Source organism: Neoarius graeffei, chromosome 28, assembly GCF_027579695.1.
Source record: "Neoarius graeffei isolate fNeoGra1 chromosome 28, fNeoGra1.pri, whole genome shotgun sequence".
Taxonomy (NCBI): Eukaryota; Metazoa; Chordata; class Actinopteri; order Siluriformes; family Ariidae; genus Neoarius; species Neoarius graeffei.
This window is the reverse complement of record NC_083596.1, coordinates 38926017-38945296: the sequence shown is the minus strand read 5'-3', so window position 1 is coordinate 38945296 and position 19280 is coordinate 38926017. Positions and strand designations below refer to the sequence as shown.

Genomic DNA, 19280 nt, shown 5'->3' with positions numbered 1-19280 from the left:
ATCTGTGAATCCAGCTTAGAGCTGTTGCCATAATATCTGTTTGCTGTGCAGTGAAAATATAACTGTGACTCTCTCATGCTGATTTATTGTAGCCTTCGGCAGAGGAAGAAATCTAAAAAGCGTTTAAAAAAAAAAAAAAAAAAACAGCACACACGATGAAGGTAAACAGAATTGAAGTCATTCAACCTTGATCATGTACTCCCTTCCAGACATCATTTAGAACAGTGGCTCCTGACTCAGGCCTCTCAGACTCTCCGTCATTATGAATATGATTTCTAGTCTCCTCCAGCACAGCTGACGTGATACGGATGACTGTAGGAAAGTGGCTCTAGGTATTCTGCTGGGTTTAAAACGTACATGAAGAAATCGTACTCACGTTTTCGTAGTAGACACATGGCACTGTATCCTTCCCATCCCTCATTAGGAAGTTCTTGGCACCAAATTTTCCGATTGTAACTGCAGAATCGAGAGTGGCTGGAAGAAAATTGGCAAAACGACAAAGGAAATCAAACCAAAAGTTTGTCGTGTCATATTGCCCGACTGATACGTGAGAATATAGTAGACGACTCACCAAAAATCTCAAACATCATAGGAATTTTGTCCTTGAACTGGCTCCAGTGCTTCGTGCCCTCTATAACAGCGGTGAGGATTCGCAGAGATTTCTTGGGTCGTGCTTTTTCCTGTCATTGATGAAAATGTGAACAGGAATGCTTCGAAAAAAACTCTGATTTTCGCTTCACCATTTTCTTCGCTGGGTTAGAGGCGAATTAGTGCACAATTCATCTCGTCTCATTATCTCTAGCCGCTTTATCCTGTTCTACAGGGTCGCAGGCAAGCTGGAGCCTATCCCAGCTGACTACGGGCGAAAGGCGGGGTACACCCTGGACAAGTCGCCAGGTCATCACAGGGCTGACACATAGACACAGACAACCATTCACACTCACATTCACACCTACGGTCAATTTAGTCTCGCCAGTTAACCTAACCTGCATGTCTTTGGACTGTGGGGGAAACCGGAGCACCCGGAGGAAACCCACGCGGACACGAGGAGAACATGCAAACTCCGCACAGAAAGGCCCTCGCCGGCCACGGGGCTCGAACCCGGACCTTCTTGCTGTGAGGCGACAGTGCTAATCACTACACCCCCGTGCCGCCAGGAATTAAGTTATTTAGTGAACATCTAAGGTTTTTTTTTTTGGCAACAGAGTGACGTAACATTCGGAAAATAGTAAGGCAAAAGGCTTGTGTGGCGGCTGCTTAATAAACAGCACTGATTGATTGAGCAAGCAAACAGGCTTTTGAGTGTTCCATTTGGTGAGTCAGCCAGTGGATATTTGGGTCAGTCCATGAAATGGGGTTACCAAAATGTGACATAGAGGGAGTCACTTAAAACAATTTACAACTGAAAACAACTTTTATTTCCATGAAGCATTGACCATATAAGAAAATATAACATAGTTGTTAAGATAACTCCTGCTCTACAATGTATGATAAAATCCATAAATATTTACCCGGTTGCTAATGTAACAAGGACACGAACAAGCTTTTAAAAATAAAGGAAAAATATTGATAAAATCAATTTTTTGCTTTTATTTGCTTACTTTAAACATTAACACTGAATAAGAATTCATTAGAAATATTAGTTCAACATCATAAACACTGAAAATATGAAATACCAGTATTTCACAAACTTCATAAAATCTCTTTAAGAACAATAACAACAGTCATTAACAGGAAACAGTTTCATCCTCGTGTTATACAAGTCACAATAACTTAGTAGACTTCCTTATCACATAATATCACCAACTGTCGGTCGAACGCAACATGGTTTTAAGCGTAACTTTGCTGGACACGCTGATAATATCACCTACCTGCTCTTGCTGGCTGCCATTTTGATGCCATTGATAGCGACGAGAGCACGTGTTGTGGTGTGTGAGATCCTGCGAGAAGTTATCTCGCGTCAGTTCAGCTGACCTAGATTGAGTAAAAAGGTCTCGCAGGTTGTGAACGAACCAGGAAGTGAGTGGACGCCAAGTTAGGATGTGAGAAAAAACATCGATAATTTCTTTTATTGCCGTTTGTTTAAATTTCTTTCTACCTACATCGTTTTATAGTATATTCTTCTTTATATTAAAAACATCAATCATGATTTCAACTCGTTTTATCATTTTTTATAAGCCTGGTTTCTAACGTAACACGGTAGGACATCACAATGTTACGTTCACAACCTATTTTTAGTGGATGAATTCGAAGCTAAATAGTTTATAGAACCTTCTTAACTTTATTATGTGAGTGTGAGACCCCGTCCACACGTAGCCGGGTATCTGCTAAATCGAAGATATTTTTCTACGTTTTGGCCTGTCATCCACATGAAAACACATCAAAAACGAATATTTAAAAAAACTCCGGGCAAAGTGAAGATTTTTGAAAACTCCGTGTATGCCTTTTCGTGTAGACAGAGATAACCGGAGTTTTTCGTTTTAGAATGTCACAATCTGCGCCAAAAAAATGACAACAAATCTGCCCTGACGTCAAACGTGCAACCTTTGTTTACTGCAGAAGCCAGATTAAGCATGGACTTAAGCTAGCCGCACACTACGGCGATCCACGCGGTACCGAACCGACCCATTTCAGAGCCGACTCCCGACAGGGCACGCACATATCCCCCGACTGTTGACGAGTGCAGTCGCGATTGAAGCGACACGTGACAACTTAATAGCTTTGTGATTGGCTATTGGATATAGTTACTGTTAAATCCAACACTTGAAGATGCTACAGGCTGAATTACAAATGACACAACATGGAATATGTAGCGCACTATCTAGGCTGCATGAGCTATTATTCCCAACCTTAAATAGTGCACTTATATAGGGGAGTTAAAGCGATTTGGAATTCAGCCACACAACTTGAGCAGAGTGGCTTTCCAGCCCACTGTGTCTATGGATAAAGCTTCAGTCTATGGAATTACAGTATATACCTGCATTAGGTGCTACCAACACGTATTTCTCGCGCTAGAAATTGTGTTTAATGATGTCACGTGTTATATGCGAAAGATATGCTTGGCTATTGCTAGCGACTCTCGCCGATCAGTCTGGCTCCCGATTAGTTTTTCGAATCGGCTGTGAGATGAGTCGGTACCATCGAAAACTAGTCTTTACGCCTGACTCGCGACTTCAGTTGGCTCGGTACGCTGAAAATCGGCGTAGTGTGCGGCTAGCTTAAGAGTAATGGATCGGAGTAGTGCCTTGAAAGCGTTAATTATTGTGCAGGTGCTATTTACATGTTTAATTTTAGAAGCCCAACTACTGCTCCAAGAGCACAGGCGATGTGATTAGGGGGTAAGATTTGGGGAAATAATGCCATCTACAGGTTTGGAATGCTTATGAATGTGATTGAAAACGCAGATGTTTGGTTATGTGTGGAAGGGATTTTTTTCGAAGACGAGGTGGTGTGGATAAAACATTTTTATAAACAGAGGGGGGGAAAATGTTCGGTTTTAAAAATACCCGGCTACGTGTGTACATGGCATAAAACTAAATTGCAAGTACCATGAAACTAATTTTATTGAAATTCTCAGAAAGTAATGAAGGTTTATTTAAGCTCAAAGTCAGCAAATATTCCATGTCACAAAAAACGTGTCATCCGTGTCCAGTCACAGGGGAAGAAAATGTTTCACATTTCTTTATTTCAAAAGAAAACTTCATTTTTTTATTTATTTTATTTCTTCAAACAATATTTATGGATAATCTGCTAAATATTTCTTTAAATCATGGAAATTAAAGATGAAATGATTATGTAAACCCGGACCAATGAAAAGTAACATCATTTCATGGACTGACCCATTTAACAATTATTCCACGAAATCGAGTCGTACAGTCAGCTATAAGACACATACGACAAGATTGAGTGGGAGAACTTTTATTCTATCCACATTCACTGGATTTTGAGAAACAGAGCATTTTTATTTTTTGCAAATTCAATAAATAAAAACTTTACACAAAACATCCGACAAAATCATTTCCACTTCGGTGGACTTCTTAAAACTCTATCGATGGCTGCATACATTGAGTGTTTTTTTGTTTTGTTTTTTACAGAAAGCACCACTTTGCTGTCGTGCCGAGGTATTGAATAGCTTTAGACATTTATTTAAAATTCTTCCTTGGACATTTCAGCTGTCATTTTCAAACTTCTTTGAGCTTTTGAACAAATTGTAATGCTTAAAAGATGAAGAATGTAGCAATTTGTGAAAAATGCAATGATAATTCTTAAATTAAAAAAAAAAAAAATACGTTCTTACCATCAAATATTTTTATTCCATATTTGTTGGGGGTTTTGTTTTCGAGCAGAGTTTTTATTTCGCCTTCAGTTGGTTCAGTAAAACACTCCGCCATTTACTCACAGTATATGAGCTGACAGCCTAGTAGTAAAGTAGCCAATCACAGCGCATGATTGCTCATATCCAGTGAATGTGGATAGAATAATAATTAATAGCTCAGTGGATGAATCAATTAGTTGCAGTCCAATTAGTTCAGTAGTTATAATAAAAATTAAGAAATATATAAAAGGTCTTTTTACTGCACCTTAAATGGATTAACTGATGCTCTATTTTGTAAATAGCAGGCACATTTCTCAGATTTCACTCACTCTCTAGTTAAATTCACTCATTTTTTATTTTAAAGTAGCCTAACTGACATGGTGTTGCTCTGATGTGGTTTAGGAATTACCTGCTGCTGTGTACTGCTCTCAGTACCAAAAGTGTCCTCAACCCACGTTCCTCCTCTAACTCCACCAGATTTGATCTTCCACTGGGAGCTCTGGCTCGGAGCTGCAGGTCCCTGACTGCGTGCTGTGAGCTCTGAAGGGGCGAAGGAGCCTCTGGGTAGACTGATGTTTCGGCTAAATGACTGCTGCTTCATGGGTTGCTTGGCAGTCAAAGTTTTATTCTGAATTTGAGTGGTTGCACTCCCACTCGGAAATCCACTCTGCTTGAAACTTGGGGTTGTTGCCATGGAATCCTGTATGCCTGGAGGTCTCTGTGGCCCCGTTGGGGACCTGGAAGTATAAAAAGCATGCTCCTACTATTTTTACTTTTTTTTTTTTTATGATCCACTAAAACATGCATCATTAAACAACAGAAAAATTACGTTAAACGTACCAAGCATAGGTGCGCTTCTGCGGGTGAGGTACAGGTGTGTATGCTCCTCCTGTTGAAGCAGGTGAAGCAGTGGGCCACACTTTGCTTTGCAGAGGTGGTGGGGTGGTTTGCTGGTTCCACGGACTTCTCTGAGCCAGAGGTGCTCGATTTGTTGATGGCGGAGTTTTCGCAATGTCTGTTAAAGCAGCATGATGTTGTACGTGATCCTACTTTTCTTTGAAAATTGTGTATTAAATATAGAGACAATCAAGTTTTTGAGCAGTGTCAGTGTTCAGTGATGCACAAACTTACTGGACGGATGGATGGTTGAAGTGAAGCTCAGCATGTCTCTGTTCTCGTATCCGGAGAACACTTCACTCTCAGAGGGATTGGACGTCAGGGGCAATCTGCTCCGCTTCTTTTGGTTAAACAGTGGAACAGACAGACAGCCTGTGTGTGTGTGTGTGTGTGTGTGTGGGGGGGGGGGGGGGGGGGGGGATGAAATGTGAAAGCTGTCAATGTAATTTTAACGCTACTGGGAAGATAACAGGAAATGAATCATACTGCAAAGTCCAAACTCAAATCTGAGTGTAGACACAACTGGAATGTTTTGTATACAGAAGAAAATAGCTAGCATCTCGGCACTGACTATACACAGGGCACCTATTATCAAATATCCATTCTGCTGTTTTGAGGAGTAAAGGCTGATTTATACTTGTTTTTAGCTACAGTGGTGCTTGAAAGTTTGTGAACCCTTTAGAATTTTCTATATTTCTGCATAAATATGACCTAAAACATCATCAGATTTTCACACAAGTCCTAAAAAGTAGATAAAGAGAACCCAGTTAAACAAATGAGACAAAAATATTATACTTGGTCATTTATTTATTGAGGAAAATGATCCAATATTACATATCTGTGAGTGGCAAAAGTATGTGAACCTCTAGGATTAGCAGTTAATTTGAAGGTGAAATTGTTTTCAATCAATGGGATGACAATCAGGTGTGAGTGGGCACCCTGTTTTATTTAAAGAACAGGGATTATCAAAGTCTGATCTTCACAACACATGTTTGTGGAAGTGTATCATGGCACAAACAAAGGAGATTTCTGAGGACCTCAGAAAAAGCATTGTTGATGCTCATCAGGCTGGAAAAGGTTACAAAGCCATCTCTAAAGAGCTTGGGCTCCACCAATCCACAGTCCGACAGATTGTGTAAAAATGGAGGAAATTCAAGACCATTGTTACCCTCCCCAGGAGTGGTCGACCAACAAAGATCACTCCAAGAGCAAGGTCAATAGTCGGTGAGGTCACAAAGGACCCCAGGGTAACTTCTAAGCAACTGAAGGTCTCTCTCACATTGGCTAATGTTAATGTTCATGAGTCCACCATCAGAACACTGAACAACAAATGGTGTGCATAGCAGGGTTGCAAGGGGAAAGCCACTGCTCTCCAAACAGAACATTGTTGCTCGTCTGCAGTTTGCTAAAGATCACATGGACAAGCCAGAAGGCTATTGGAAAACTGTTTTATGGACGGATGAGACCAAAATAGAACTTTTTGGTTTAAATGAGAAGCGTTATGTTTGGAGAAAGGAAAACACTGCATTCCAGCATAAGAACCTTATCCAATCTGTGAAACATGGTGGTGGTAGTATCATGGTTTGGGCCTGTTTTGCTGCATCTGGGCCAGGACGGCTTGCCATCATTGATGGAACAATGAATTCTGAATTATACCAGCGAATTCTAAAGGAAAATGTCAGCACATCTGTCCATGAACTGAGGCCCTGTCCACATGGCAACGGATTCAGGTGACTCCGATACAATTGCTTATCGTTTAGGCCTGGCGTCCACACGGCACCGGCGTTTTGGGTGCCCAAAACGCAATCTTTTTGAGAACGGGTTCCAGAGTGGAAAGATCTGGCAACGTTGCCGTTGTGAAGTCATCTGGATGAGTAGAACGGATTTGTTTACGATGACGTCACAACCACATGACTGAGTGCTTCACGCCGGGTAGAAGTGTAACGAACTCGATGCGAGTTGTCAACAAATCCTATAACTTGGTTCATGAAACGCGCTTACAAAATATTTTCACTGTGAATATTTATTGTGTAATGGTGCAAAGTGAGAGAGAGAGAGACTCTGCCCTTAGGGCAGAGTCAATCCCGCCAGCAAAAATAGGGAAAAAAAAGGAGCGATCTCACCTCTTCAGATGTTGGTTTTAGTCCTACAATACATTCCTCAAAAAGGGCGTAGAAGAGCAAATTAATCCATCAACGTGTAGCATTCAATTTATTCCGGACCATTAAAGATGCCGCCTTCCGCGTAGAATCATACGTCATCCTCGCCGCCATATTGGATAGGTCAAAGCGGAGAATAAAGATTCATGTGCTGCGTTTAACTGTACCAACAGGTTTACCGTCCAAACGAGATCACATGGGATTACCTTTCACAGGTGAGAAACAACAAATTAATCCATCAACATGTAGCATTCAATTTATTCCGGACCATTAAAGACACCGCCTTCCGCGTAGAATCATACGTCATCCTCGCCGCCATATTGGATAGGTCAAAGCAGAGAATAAAGATTAGCTGCGTTTAACTTTACCAACAGGTTTGCCGTCCAAACGAGATCACATGGGATTACCTTTCACAGGTGAGACTGGAAAAATACTTTTCATTGTATTTGGTCATTATAATGTAATTTTACGAACAGATTTTCCTGACTTTGTGGCTAATATGAAGTCTCGCGCATAACAGTTTATGCGCATGCGTCCTTACTTCTATTGTTCTGGTGTCTCCGAAGGGACCGTCTTACAGCGCCCCTAGAGGTGTGGCATGTGTATTGCATCGTTTTCAGCAAGCGTTGCGTTGCCATATGGACCTGATATTTTACTGATCGTTGCCCATTTGGACGCGATATATTTTTAAATAACATCTCGTTGCCGTTGTCGTGTGGATGTAGCCTGAATCTCAAGAGAAGGTGGGTCATGCAGCAAGACAACGACCCTAAGCACACAAGTCGTTCTACCAAAGAATGGTTAAAGAAGAATAAAGTTAATGTTTTGGAATGGCCAAGTCAAAGTCCTGACCTTAATCCAATGGAAATGTTGTGGAAGGACCTGAAGCGAGCAGTTCATGTGAGGAAACCCACCAACATTCCAGAGTTGAAGCTGTTCTGTACGGAGGAACGGGCTAAAATTCCTCCAAGCCGGTGTGCAGGACTGATCAACAGTTACCAGAAACATTTAGTTGCAGTTATTGCTGCACAAGGGGGTCACACCAGATACTGAAAGCAAAGGTTCACATACTTTTGCCACTCACAGATATGTAATAGTGGATCATTTTCCTCAATAAATAAATGACCAAGTATAATATTTTTGTCTCATTTGCTTAACTGGGTTCTCTTTAGCTACTTTTAGGATTTGTGTGAAAATCTGATGTTGTTTTAGGTCATATTTATGCAGAAACATAAATTCTAAAGGGTTCACAAAACTTTCAAGCACCACTGTATGTGTAAGCAAGATGGCTACCGAGTGTGTCCTGTGGACACTTGGCATGTGTACACGTCCTCAGAAATCTTCAAACTTCACAGGCACATCCCTCTCCCCAAGACCTTTCGAATGAGCCCAGGCTCGGCCTGATCCGACGTGAGGAGCAAGCGCAGATCACGGAAAGCTTTAGCACAAGCCCTAGCTCTAGCCGTTCGTGCACACGGGGATTTAAAAATTCCTAACTCGACCACCAAAGGTCCTCACCTGCCAAAATTTACAGGCACCTCCCTCTCCCCGAGTGGCATACTAAAAAAACCAATAATAATACACTCAATATTCACTGTTTTTATTGCATGATGCAGTTGAACTAGTGTTTCAGGTTTGACAGTATCTGACTGATCCAGTCAGTTGATTAAGAGTTCAGTTTACATGAAATTTTGCAGTACAGTATTATGTTAAAGGGATAGTTCGGGATTTTTGACATGAATCTATATGGTATCCCCGTCAGCAGTGTCGTGCATCCACACTGACTTACCCCCGACAGTGTTCTGTGAGCCTAGATATTGTACAGTGTTGGTCAGTGCACAAGTAGTTCCGGCAGGTTTCCTGGGGTCTGCAAAGTAACACGTTTTTCTTCTCAAAACAGCTCGTGTTCGAATGAGTGATTTATTAGCATAACAAAACCCTTGTAGTCCAAAAAGTCACACCTTGTAATTGCTTGGGGCTACTTTCTCTCAATAGCGATCAGTGCGCGCTGTCACTGTTAACAGTTGTGTGCGAGCTAGCCAACAACTTTCATTAGTTGTTCGACAGTGTTTAGCAGCAGCAAATTGCTTTCCTCCTCAGTATACAAGTGCGCTTCCATGGCAGGGAAAAAGAAACTACCACTGCTGCCTATGTAGTGCCCTATTTATACAAATAGGAGTCATTCAGGATTCAGCCATGACACGGAGCAAAAACATGGCTGAATCCTGAATGACTCCTATTTGTATAAATAGGGCACTACATAGGCAGCAGTGGTAGTTTCTTTTTCCCTGCCATGGAAGCGCACTTGTATACTGAGGAGGAAAGCAATTTGCTGCTGCTAAACACTGTCGAACAACTAATGAAAGTTGTTGGCTAGCTCGCACACAACTGTTAACAGTGACAGCGCGCACTGATCGCTATTGAGAGAAAGTAGCCCCAAGCAATTACAAGGTGTGACTTTTTGGACTACAAGGGTTTTGTTATGCTAATAAATCACTCATTCGAACACGAGCTGTTTTGAGAAGAAAAACGTGTTACTTTGCAGACCCCAGGAAACCTGCCGGAACTACTTGTACACTGACCAACACTGTACAATATCTAGGCTCACAGAACACTGTCGGGGGTAAGTCAGTGTGGATGCACGACACTGCTGACGGGGATACCATATAGATTCATGTCAAAAATCCCGAACTATCCCTTTAAGTGCCAAACCGCCAATCAATAGTTATGTTATGTGCATTTCTTTTTCATAATGACAGTCATATGCTTTGTAGGACGTAGATTTATATTTTGATAGTTTTTATTTTCTTCTATTTTCTAAGTTCTAGTCCAGCAGATTTTAGCCTGAGTGCCAAATGATATTTCCATGTCTAATTTTGAGTCATTTTGTGACAAAGGTATTTGGAATCTCGTACTCTATTATGCAAGAACAGTTGTGTTGTTAATTACTAAATTTCTTATAGACTCATTATTAACATATATAAAAAATAGTCACTGCTGACATAAATGTTCCATGAGTGTTATTAGTACCTGTATATGAGTACCATTAAGTTGTAACCAACTAGAAAATCCTTGCCCTCCATACTTTTCTCTAGACATGGAGCTGACCGGTGTGTGCTCCTGTTTTCTTGGGTAGCATGTTTTTCTTGAATCTTCTGACATTTTCTTGGATATTATATTCAATTTGTAGTGTCATTTGTCTTCTGAAGATCACAAAAATGTGCCTGGAAATAGCTGAAAAGCCATCACCAGGCATCTAAAGCCCTTCAGCAGACCCCCAGTGGCATTGGTCTAGGCCTTTGGCCCGTCATTTGGACAGGCTGAAATTTGGATGGACAGACAACATTTCAGACTTATTTATCCTGTGACAGTCTGCTTAAAATTCCTTATTTCCCACACTGTTCACCTATAGAGGATTTCGGCCTACGTCATTGTTTCCATAGCAACAATATTTATGCCGCCATTTTGACGGTCACAAATATGGCGACTACCGGTAGCGATACACTGTTGATCATGACGAAGTCTCATTGTCGAGTATTTTATCCGGCCTAGATGACGCGAGTAAGAAGCGATATCACCAGAAAATCAATGATGCTGGTGTACGTGATCTGTACACGTTACCAGGCTATCTTTGTCTGGCTTTGCAGCGCTGCAGCGTGGGTGATCTTCCTGACCTGCAGTCAGGCGTGTGGGAAATACCAGGGAAAAAAACATAAAAGAAAAAGGAGCGAGATGCAGAAAACACCTTCACTATCCAGCGACGTAGGGCATTTACAGGGCGAGCAGAGGGAGAGGTATTTGCAAAAATTGAGGTTAGCAGGCTTAGAGAACGACGTTTACCTGCTTCCACCAGGATTGTTCACTGACGTACGGAAGTACACGAAGCCCTCGTCTTTACCTGACTTCGGCCCACATGATCTGTATACCTATGTCGTTAAAAACCAAGCTGGGTAACATGCCTACATCAGCGGGTCGTCCCTGGAGCCAGTGGTCGCCATCTTATTACAGCTAAGGTTTGTTCACATTTTCATTTACTTTCGGTCCTCAGGATAAACAAAATGTTATTAAATGTCATTGAAATAACTTCTTAGTCTGTTGAGACATGGCCCGTTATAAATTTGCTGTTACCAGGCAATGACCAAGAACTGTATTATCAGGGTCGGTGTAGTTGTAGCAGTGCACTAACAGCTAGCTGTTAGCACTAGCTAATGTCAACAACATAGTAGCTGGTATGTTACTGTAGCAATGTTTACGTTCAGTCATTTGGATGACTGTTAAAACCTTTCAGCCTCAAGTTTTTCCTTTACTGTATTTACTAGTTTACTGAGCTAGCGCGCTCGCTCCCAGCCTGCCCGAGCTAGCGCGCTCGCTCCCAGCCTGCCCGAGCTAGCGCGCTCGCTCCCAGCCTGCCCGAGCTAGCGTGCTCGCTCCCAGCCTGCCCGAGCGCACTAGCTCAGTAAACTAGTAAATACAGTAAAGGAAAAACTTGAGACTGAAAGGTTTTAACAGTTATCCAAATGACTGAACGTAAACATTGCTACAGTAACATACCAGCTACTATGTTGTTGACATTAGCTAGCTTGACCTTCAAAATGGCGGACACCGGGGCGTCACGTGACCTGTGACGTCTCGTCAAAATCCTCTATAGCTGGTATAACCACATGGGCTCAAGATTACTTTGGCAAACCTTTGTCAAGCTCAACAATACAGAGTTACATCCACAAATGCCAGTTAAAACCCTTCTGTGCAAAAAGGAAGCCTTATGTTAACTGTATCCAGAAGCCCCATCGACTTCTCTGGGCTCAGAGGCATCTGGGATGGACCATCACACACTGGAAATGTGTATTAAAGTGCCATTCCACCATTGGATGTATTCTTTGGCATAAAATACAATACATTTTATGACAACATGACTAGACAGAGAAATCTTTTAGCTTCAAAATGATATATCAAACATAATTTTTTGACAACGACAAGTATATTAATTTTGCGACCAAAGTCACCTACCCTTTTAATTTCCGCGTGGTAGTGAAACATGATGTCATCGGCAGGTTCCCCTTCTTGTGTACCACGTGTCGGTCTATTTTTAGACCAGGAAACCCCCAAAGTGAGAGAGTCATTTCTCCTCGTATATGGGGGCCAAAAAATTGCGAAAAATTTTGAGTTAATCTTTCAGTTAGCTAGATTTATTGGTATTAGCTAGATTTACTGGTATTATTTTTATCGCGGGGGCGGCACGGTGGTGTAGTGGTTAGCGCTGTCGCCTCACAGCAAGAAGGTCCTGGGTTCGAGCCCCGGGGCCGGCGAGGGCCTTTCTGTGTGGAGTTTGCATGTTCTCCCCGTGTCCGCGTGGGTTTCCTCCGGGTGCTCCGGTTTCCCCCACAGTCCAAAGACATGCAGGTTAGGTTAACTGGTGACTCTAAATTGAGCGTAGGTGTGAATGTGAGTGTGAATGGTTGTCTGTGTCTATGTGTCAGCCCTGTGATGACCTGGCGACTTGTCCAGGGTGTACCCCGCCTTTCGCCCGTAGTCAGCTGGGATAGGCTCCAGCTTGTCTGCGACCCTGTAGAAGGATAAAGCGGCTAGAGATAATGTGATGTGATGTGATTTTTATCGCGTTCTATCCGCCATTGCTGATAATATGTGCCACGTCACACGTCACGTGGTACACAAGAAGGGGAACCTGCCGATGACATCACGCGCGGAAATTAAAAGGGTAGGTGACTTTGGTCGCAAAATTAATATACTTGTCGTTGTCAAAAAATTATGTTTGATATGTCATTTTGAAGCTAAAAGATTTCTCTATCTAGTGATACCATTTATATATGTTGTCAAAATATATTGTATTTTATGCCAAAGAATGCATCCAATGGTGGAATGACACTTTAAGGTCAGATAAATCAGAATTCCAGGTCTTTTATGGAAGAAATGGACGTTGTGTGCTCCAGACAAAAAGGACCATCCAGACTGTTTCCAGCAACAAGTCCAAAAGCCAGGGTTTGTCATGGCATGGGGTTGGGTCAGTTCCCTTGGCGAAGGTAACTTACACTTCTGTGATGCAGAAAAGTCACTGAGATTCTGGAGCAATATATGCTGCCTTCAAGACGGCATTTTTTTTCCAGAGATATTTCAACAATACAATGTAAAGCCACATTCTGCACACATTACAAAGGCATGGCTGTGGAAGAAGAGGGTGCCTGGACCCTGTGTCCCCAAGAGACAATCTGTGGCGAATTTTGAAATTATGACGACAACACCGTACTGTTGCACACCTTAAGACTTGTTTGCAGGAACAATGAGACAAAATAACCAACACCTGAAACACTTCATCACTTGGTGTCTTCCGTCCCTAAACCTTTTGTTAAGCGTTGTGAGAAGGAATGGCAACATTACAAAGTGGTAAATGCGTTATCGTCCAAACTTGTTTTGAAATGTATTGCAAGAATCAAAACTGAAATACATGTTTATTTTGGAAAAAAAAATTCATGAGGTAAAACATCAAATAATGTGCTGTTGTATTGTTTTGAGTGAAATACAGGTCAATTATTGACAAATCACTGTTTTCAGTTTTAATTTCAAAATACCGCCCCAACTTTTACTGATTTGAGGTGGTATTTTTGAATGCATGTTGAGGGTTTTCAATTTGAGATGCAGATCATGACAATCAAGCTGACAGCAAAAAGTTTTAAAGAGAAATGAAACTCATCGGTCTCTTTAACGAGGCTGTGCATGAAATCGCTAAAAATTGTAGTTTGCCTTGGAAACCACAGGGACAGAAATATTTTAGCTCTACAGTGCCATCTAGTGGATGCTGATTTTAATCCTCCAGACATACAAAAGATACACAAGCGAGTGCGTGAACAATGTCACTCCCTTAGCAGCTGTGGGATATGCATGTACACGTCGTGAAAGTAAAGTATATTTGCACCTTAAATGGTTCACAAGTAATGGTGACATTTATGATACAAGCTCCCCTCCAATGTTTAATGCTTCAAGGTATAGGATGTGTCTACATTTGTAAAACTATCAGTATTTTTATACTTAATTGCTTTATTTTTAATTATTTTTCTTATACTTCCTCAATTCTGATGATTAGGTACAATAAAAGATGGAAAACTCATGAGTTTTTAGATTCCCTCAATAGAGTGCATCTTTCCTGCTATGTCTATAGGGGTGTTCACACAGCACATATTTGCATCGATGCTGCACCAATGTATTTTGTTGCGATATATCTCACACCGGTGTAAATTTTGTGAAGCGTTCACACGTCACAACCCTGCTTACTAGAGAGAAGCGTGTTAGCACCGGTGCAGCCCCACTTGCATTCACACGGCAGTTTCTGCGACCGTGCTATACGATAGTAATAATGCGGAAATGAAATATGCGCATGCGTGAAAATGTACTTCCTTTTCCCGGTTGTCATGGCATCACCAAGCGCCGGGAAAACAACGCGGATGAAGACACCAGTGTTGCCAGATACTGCTGACGTTTTCCAGCCCCAAATATGTTAAAATCCGCCAAAATGCACTTAAAACCGCCCAGTCTGGCAACACTGGAAGACACGCAGTTCTGTTGTTGTTGATATTCGCCATTTTGGAAGCGCAAAATACCAGGATGCAAATTATGCAATGCCCGTATGTAATCTAGAGCCCTGCAGTCCCGCGGCAGTCCCGCGGGACCCGCCGCAAAGCAGTGCGGCGCAGGACAAATTTTGAAAGCTCATTGCGGGCGCGGGCGGGACCGGAAATGCACATATGCGGGCGCGGGCGGGAGCGGGAGTGCACATATGCGGCGCGGGTGGGAGCCATGATAAGCTGCAGTCCCGCTAACTAAAAACGTGTTTGAAATAAAATTTATAAATTATTAATTTATGTCTATCATATATAATTTGTGCTGGATATTTTATTTGGCATTAATAAAAACATTTTAAGATGCCTAAATTTGCAGAGAGAGTCAGATTGCCAGATTGAGTGAGGAATGGCATCTTAAATTTGCCATTGATCACTTGCCTTGCCTAACAGGAAATCCTTTGATCACTAACGACTCGCAGTTCACACCCAGCCTCCAATGACCCACACTAACATGATGCCTCAATGACACCTTAGATGAGCTGGTCATCAGAATTATGATTCTGATTCTGATCCAGGAGAGGATAAATATCTCTCGTTCGTTTCTCGATTCTTTTCCTCTTCCATGTTTGAGATCTCCGATCATGGCAGAAGAGCAGCGCTCCTTTACTGAATCTCACAGTGTTTCAAAAGTTATTATTATTATTATTATTATTATTATTAGTGCTGTAAAAAATGTCGCGTTATTATCGCGTTAACTTGACTCAATTTTAACGGCGATAATTTTTTTTATCACGAGATTAACGCTCTGTGACATGATGTAGGTTTTTCATAAGCTTTTGAAACTAGTAGAGATGGGATTTATGGCTCTTTGATGGGATCCGCATCTTTGTGATCCGTTCTTTGAAAAGAGCCGTTCAAAAGACTGGCTCATTTGGCTCTTTTTAAATATTTATTCAGTTTTAAGAAGACAGCGTCTGTAAACTCAATGCTATCCCAGAAATCCTTCCTGTAATATGCAAATTTGGCCGCCTCTGATTGGACAGCGCGACGCATCAACAGGCAGAAAAAGTGTAAAAGTACGAAATGTGTTAAGTGAGATGAAACAGTAAAGATCAGATTCAATGCAATATTTATCAACGAACAACTTAAAGTTAATATAATAGTGTACTTTATATTATAATCAAGCATGTCAAGCCTACCGTCACTGTGTAACCTACAGTGTCTCTCTGATAGAGCTGTAGGCTAACTCAAGCAGTAAATCACTTCACTGAGTGAAGTGGAAGAAGAGTGAAGTTCACTCCTCTTGCTAGCTCTGCTTTGCAATAATAATAAAAAAAAAAAACCCACCACCACCACCACCCTTGGTACAAAGCAAGCCCATTCACTTTTTTATGCTGATTAGAGAATTACAATGGTTTCTCATGTGATAAAAATGTGCGTTTCGCGATTAAATATTTTAATCGCTTGACAGCACTAATTATTATTATTAGAGACACTACATGCTGAATTCAGAAAAAAGGTAAATAATAATAAACGTGAACGTGAGCTGTAGATATTTATGCTCAAATCCACTCAAAGTAGGGGGGCGGGGCACCATCACGCTGTGTCAAGACAAGAACTTTCCTGAGAAATAACGCGAACGTCTGCATCATGCGGGATTTGCGGGCGGGAGCGGGACAAAATATGGCAGGCGGGGGCGGGACTGAAAATCATAATTTTTTTGTGGGCGCGGGTGGGAGCGAGACTGAAAATCATAATTCTTTGCGGGCGCGAGCGTGACTGCACAATGCGGGCGCGGGCGGGACTGAAAAATCCGACCCGCGCAGACCTCTAATGTAATCAACTCTCCTCATGCGTAGCGAGTCTACCCCTGTAGCGTTCAGACGTCCCATTTTATATCGGTGCTGCCCCGCAAACTAGCATTTAATCCGGAGTAAATTTCTTAAACCACCTCCCAAGCAGGGTTAGATTTGCACCGGTTTAAGCAGCTTTCAGGGGCTACACCGGTATAACTTTGTACCGTGTGAACGCTCTACCGGGGCAGCCCCGGTGCTACACCGGAGTAAAAGTTGCCGTGTGAACACCCCTTATAATGGGTAGCGGGGTGATGGTTTAGGTTAGTGACCCAATTGTTAATGTAGTTATCAAATAAATAGCACTTTTTCAGACAATAAAATGTACAATTAGTTATTTCTGACATTATTATTGTGATCTAAACTAGCTGATGTGAAATTTAATGCAGGATCTCCTTTCAGGTATTGGGATACCACAAAAAAATAAAAATTTCACAAGAGCTAGAGCAGGGGTTCTGAACCTTTTCTGCTTTGAGGCCCACCCATTCATACTTGTAACGAGTCAGGGCCCATTAAAAACATCCCCAATTATTTTGGCTATTAGAATCTAATAATCTCTTGTAAAGTGTATTAATGGGATGCAACATCACTCCCTGTTACAGACGGGAGCCGAGAGATTAAATACATTCAATAAAAACAAACTGTTTGTAATTGTAGGTATTGTATTTAAAACTGTATGGATGTACCAGAAGCCAAACCATACATGCAGGGCATTCTCAGTCAAAAGGGATGAATGATCCAAAAGTGGAGTCTGGTCTATTAACACAAGAACTTATTGCCATGTTTGTGTCCAGAAAACAAGCAAGTTATTAAAACTAAGAAGTGGATATAGAAACCACTCTGAGATTAGATCCTTACAAGTTAAGAAAGAAGGATTTTTCCTATTAAAGAAAAATTTACTCGCTAAATTTGACATTAGTAGAATACATTTTGATCCTATCGTAGCCGGAACCAAATACAAAGACAACAGTTATGCAAACTATTAATTAACTTAATCTGAAGACAATTAACAGATAATCAACGGATTTTTTTTAAGACTGTATATTTTTAGTCTTTTGTATTTGTAAATATTTGTATCTGTACATGCACGACCCCACCAGCTCTGATGATCAACTTATCGTGTTTAAATAAAGTTATTAATTTGTTCATTATGAGTTGGAAAATTATCCATCTGTTGAGTTCCCGGACATCTCAAACTACCTGGTGCTGCAGACATCGTTCTACACGGACACACAGATGAAAACCCAGGTTAACATGAAAACATGGAGGCATACAGTTTTTTATATGTGGCTGGGTTAAAGATCTGGGGATCAGGGCACTACAAGATAACTCCTGCATCATTTTTGCCCAGGTAAGGGGGAATTTCTGGGCTTTGTACACGTCTATGAGATAGTTGCTAGGACGCTACAAGTTTTAGTATTGGGTGTAAACAAACCACAGCCGCTTGATTCTCAATCCTCCCTGCTCTTCTCTTCCAGCAGGCATCACAGAACCATATAATTTACCCACAAATGTGTTTATTTACTCTGTCCACTGCGCGTGCACGCTCTGTGTGCACGAAGGCGGGGGGGATGATAATAATAAAGACCTGTTCTTCTTAATTAACCCACAAATTTATTTATTCCACCTGAAAGGTGTACGTCAAACCAGCTACCAGATTTGGGACACTATGACATCCTGAACTATTTAGTATTTGGCTTCAAACTTGAAAAAAATTTCGCCGCCCACTAGATGGCCCTTCCAGTGGTTGAGAAACAGTGAGCTAGAGGTTATTACTTTTAGGAACATAATCAGATATGAAGCTCATGGGACAAATAAAGGCAACTCAGGCTACAGCGGGAGTTTATTGGTGCACATGGAGCATTGGCGAAGTATTTACTATGTTCATTCATTCTTCTTCAGTAACTGTTTCACCCTCCATGGTCATGTTCTTTAAATTTCTTATCTTTATATTTTGGGAAAGAGAACTAAAATCTTTTGAAAATATTGCAGGAAGGCGCAAACAAAAAGAATAACTATGGCAGGGGTCACCAAACTTTTTTCTCTGAGGGCCACATTGTCGTTCCTGACTGTGATGGGGGGCTGGGGTCGGGTCAGCTATATAACATAGAATTGTATGACCCAGACCAATATGACCACCAGCAGGCCTCATTGTGTAGTAGAGATTACTAGCCTGGCACAGCCATCCCCACTACTATACCCACACTACTATATCAACACTTGATTCCTGGCACATATTTGTTTATCTTTACTAGTGGTTTGCAAAAGTAGCAATCGAGTCTTCACACTGTTTTAATTTGAAATACCACAGATATTCCATTTATTTATTTTCTAATAAAAATAACATCAAAGCTGTCAAGGTAAGAAACATCTGCCTAGTTGAGGTGATTGGCAAAGGTGAGTGGAAAATTATAAATTGTTGGTAGGCCTGTTGATATTATTATTATTATTATTATTATTATTAATAATAATAATAATAATAATA

At 41.3% G+C, this 19280-nt stretch overlaps 1 protein-coding gene across 3 annotated transcripts in view; it reads right to left on the bottom strand.

The window, feature by feature from the left end:
* Positions 1–19280, bottom strand: part of LOC132875520 (spermatogenesis-associated protein 22) — a 32570-nt gene that overhangs the window by 1765 nt on the left and 11525 nt on the right. For all 3 annotated transcript variants that reach the window (XM_060912350.1, XM_060912351.1, XM_060912352.1), the window contains exons 3-7: positions 5447–5584; positions 5156–5330; positions 4725–5052; positions 572–680; positions 377–474 (exon numbers count right to left, since the gene is read on the bottom strand). In XM_060912350.1, coding sequence (XP_060768333.1) covers positions 377–474; positions 572–680; positions 4725–5052; positions 5156–5330; positions 5447–5584 — 848 coding nt within the window. The remainder of the gene's footprint in view (positions 1–376; positions 475–571; positions 681–4724; positions 5053–5155; positions 5331–5446; positions 5585–19280) is intronic.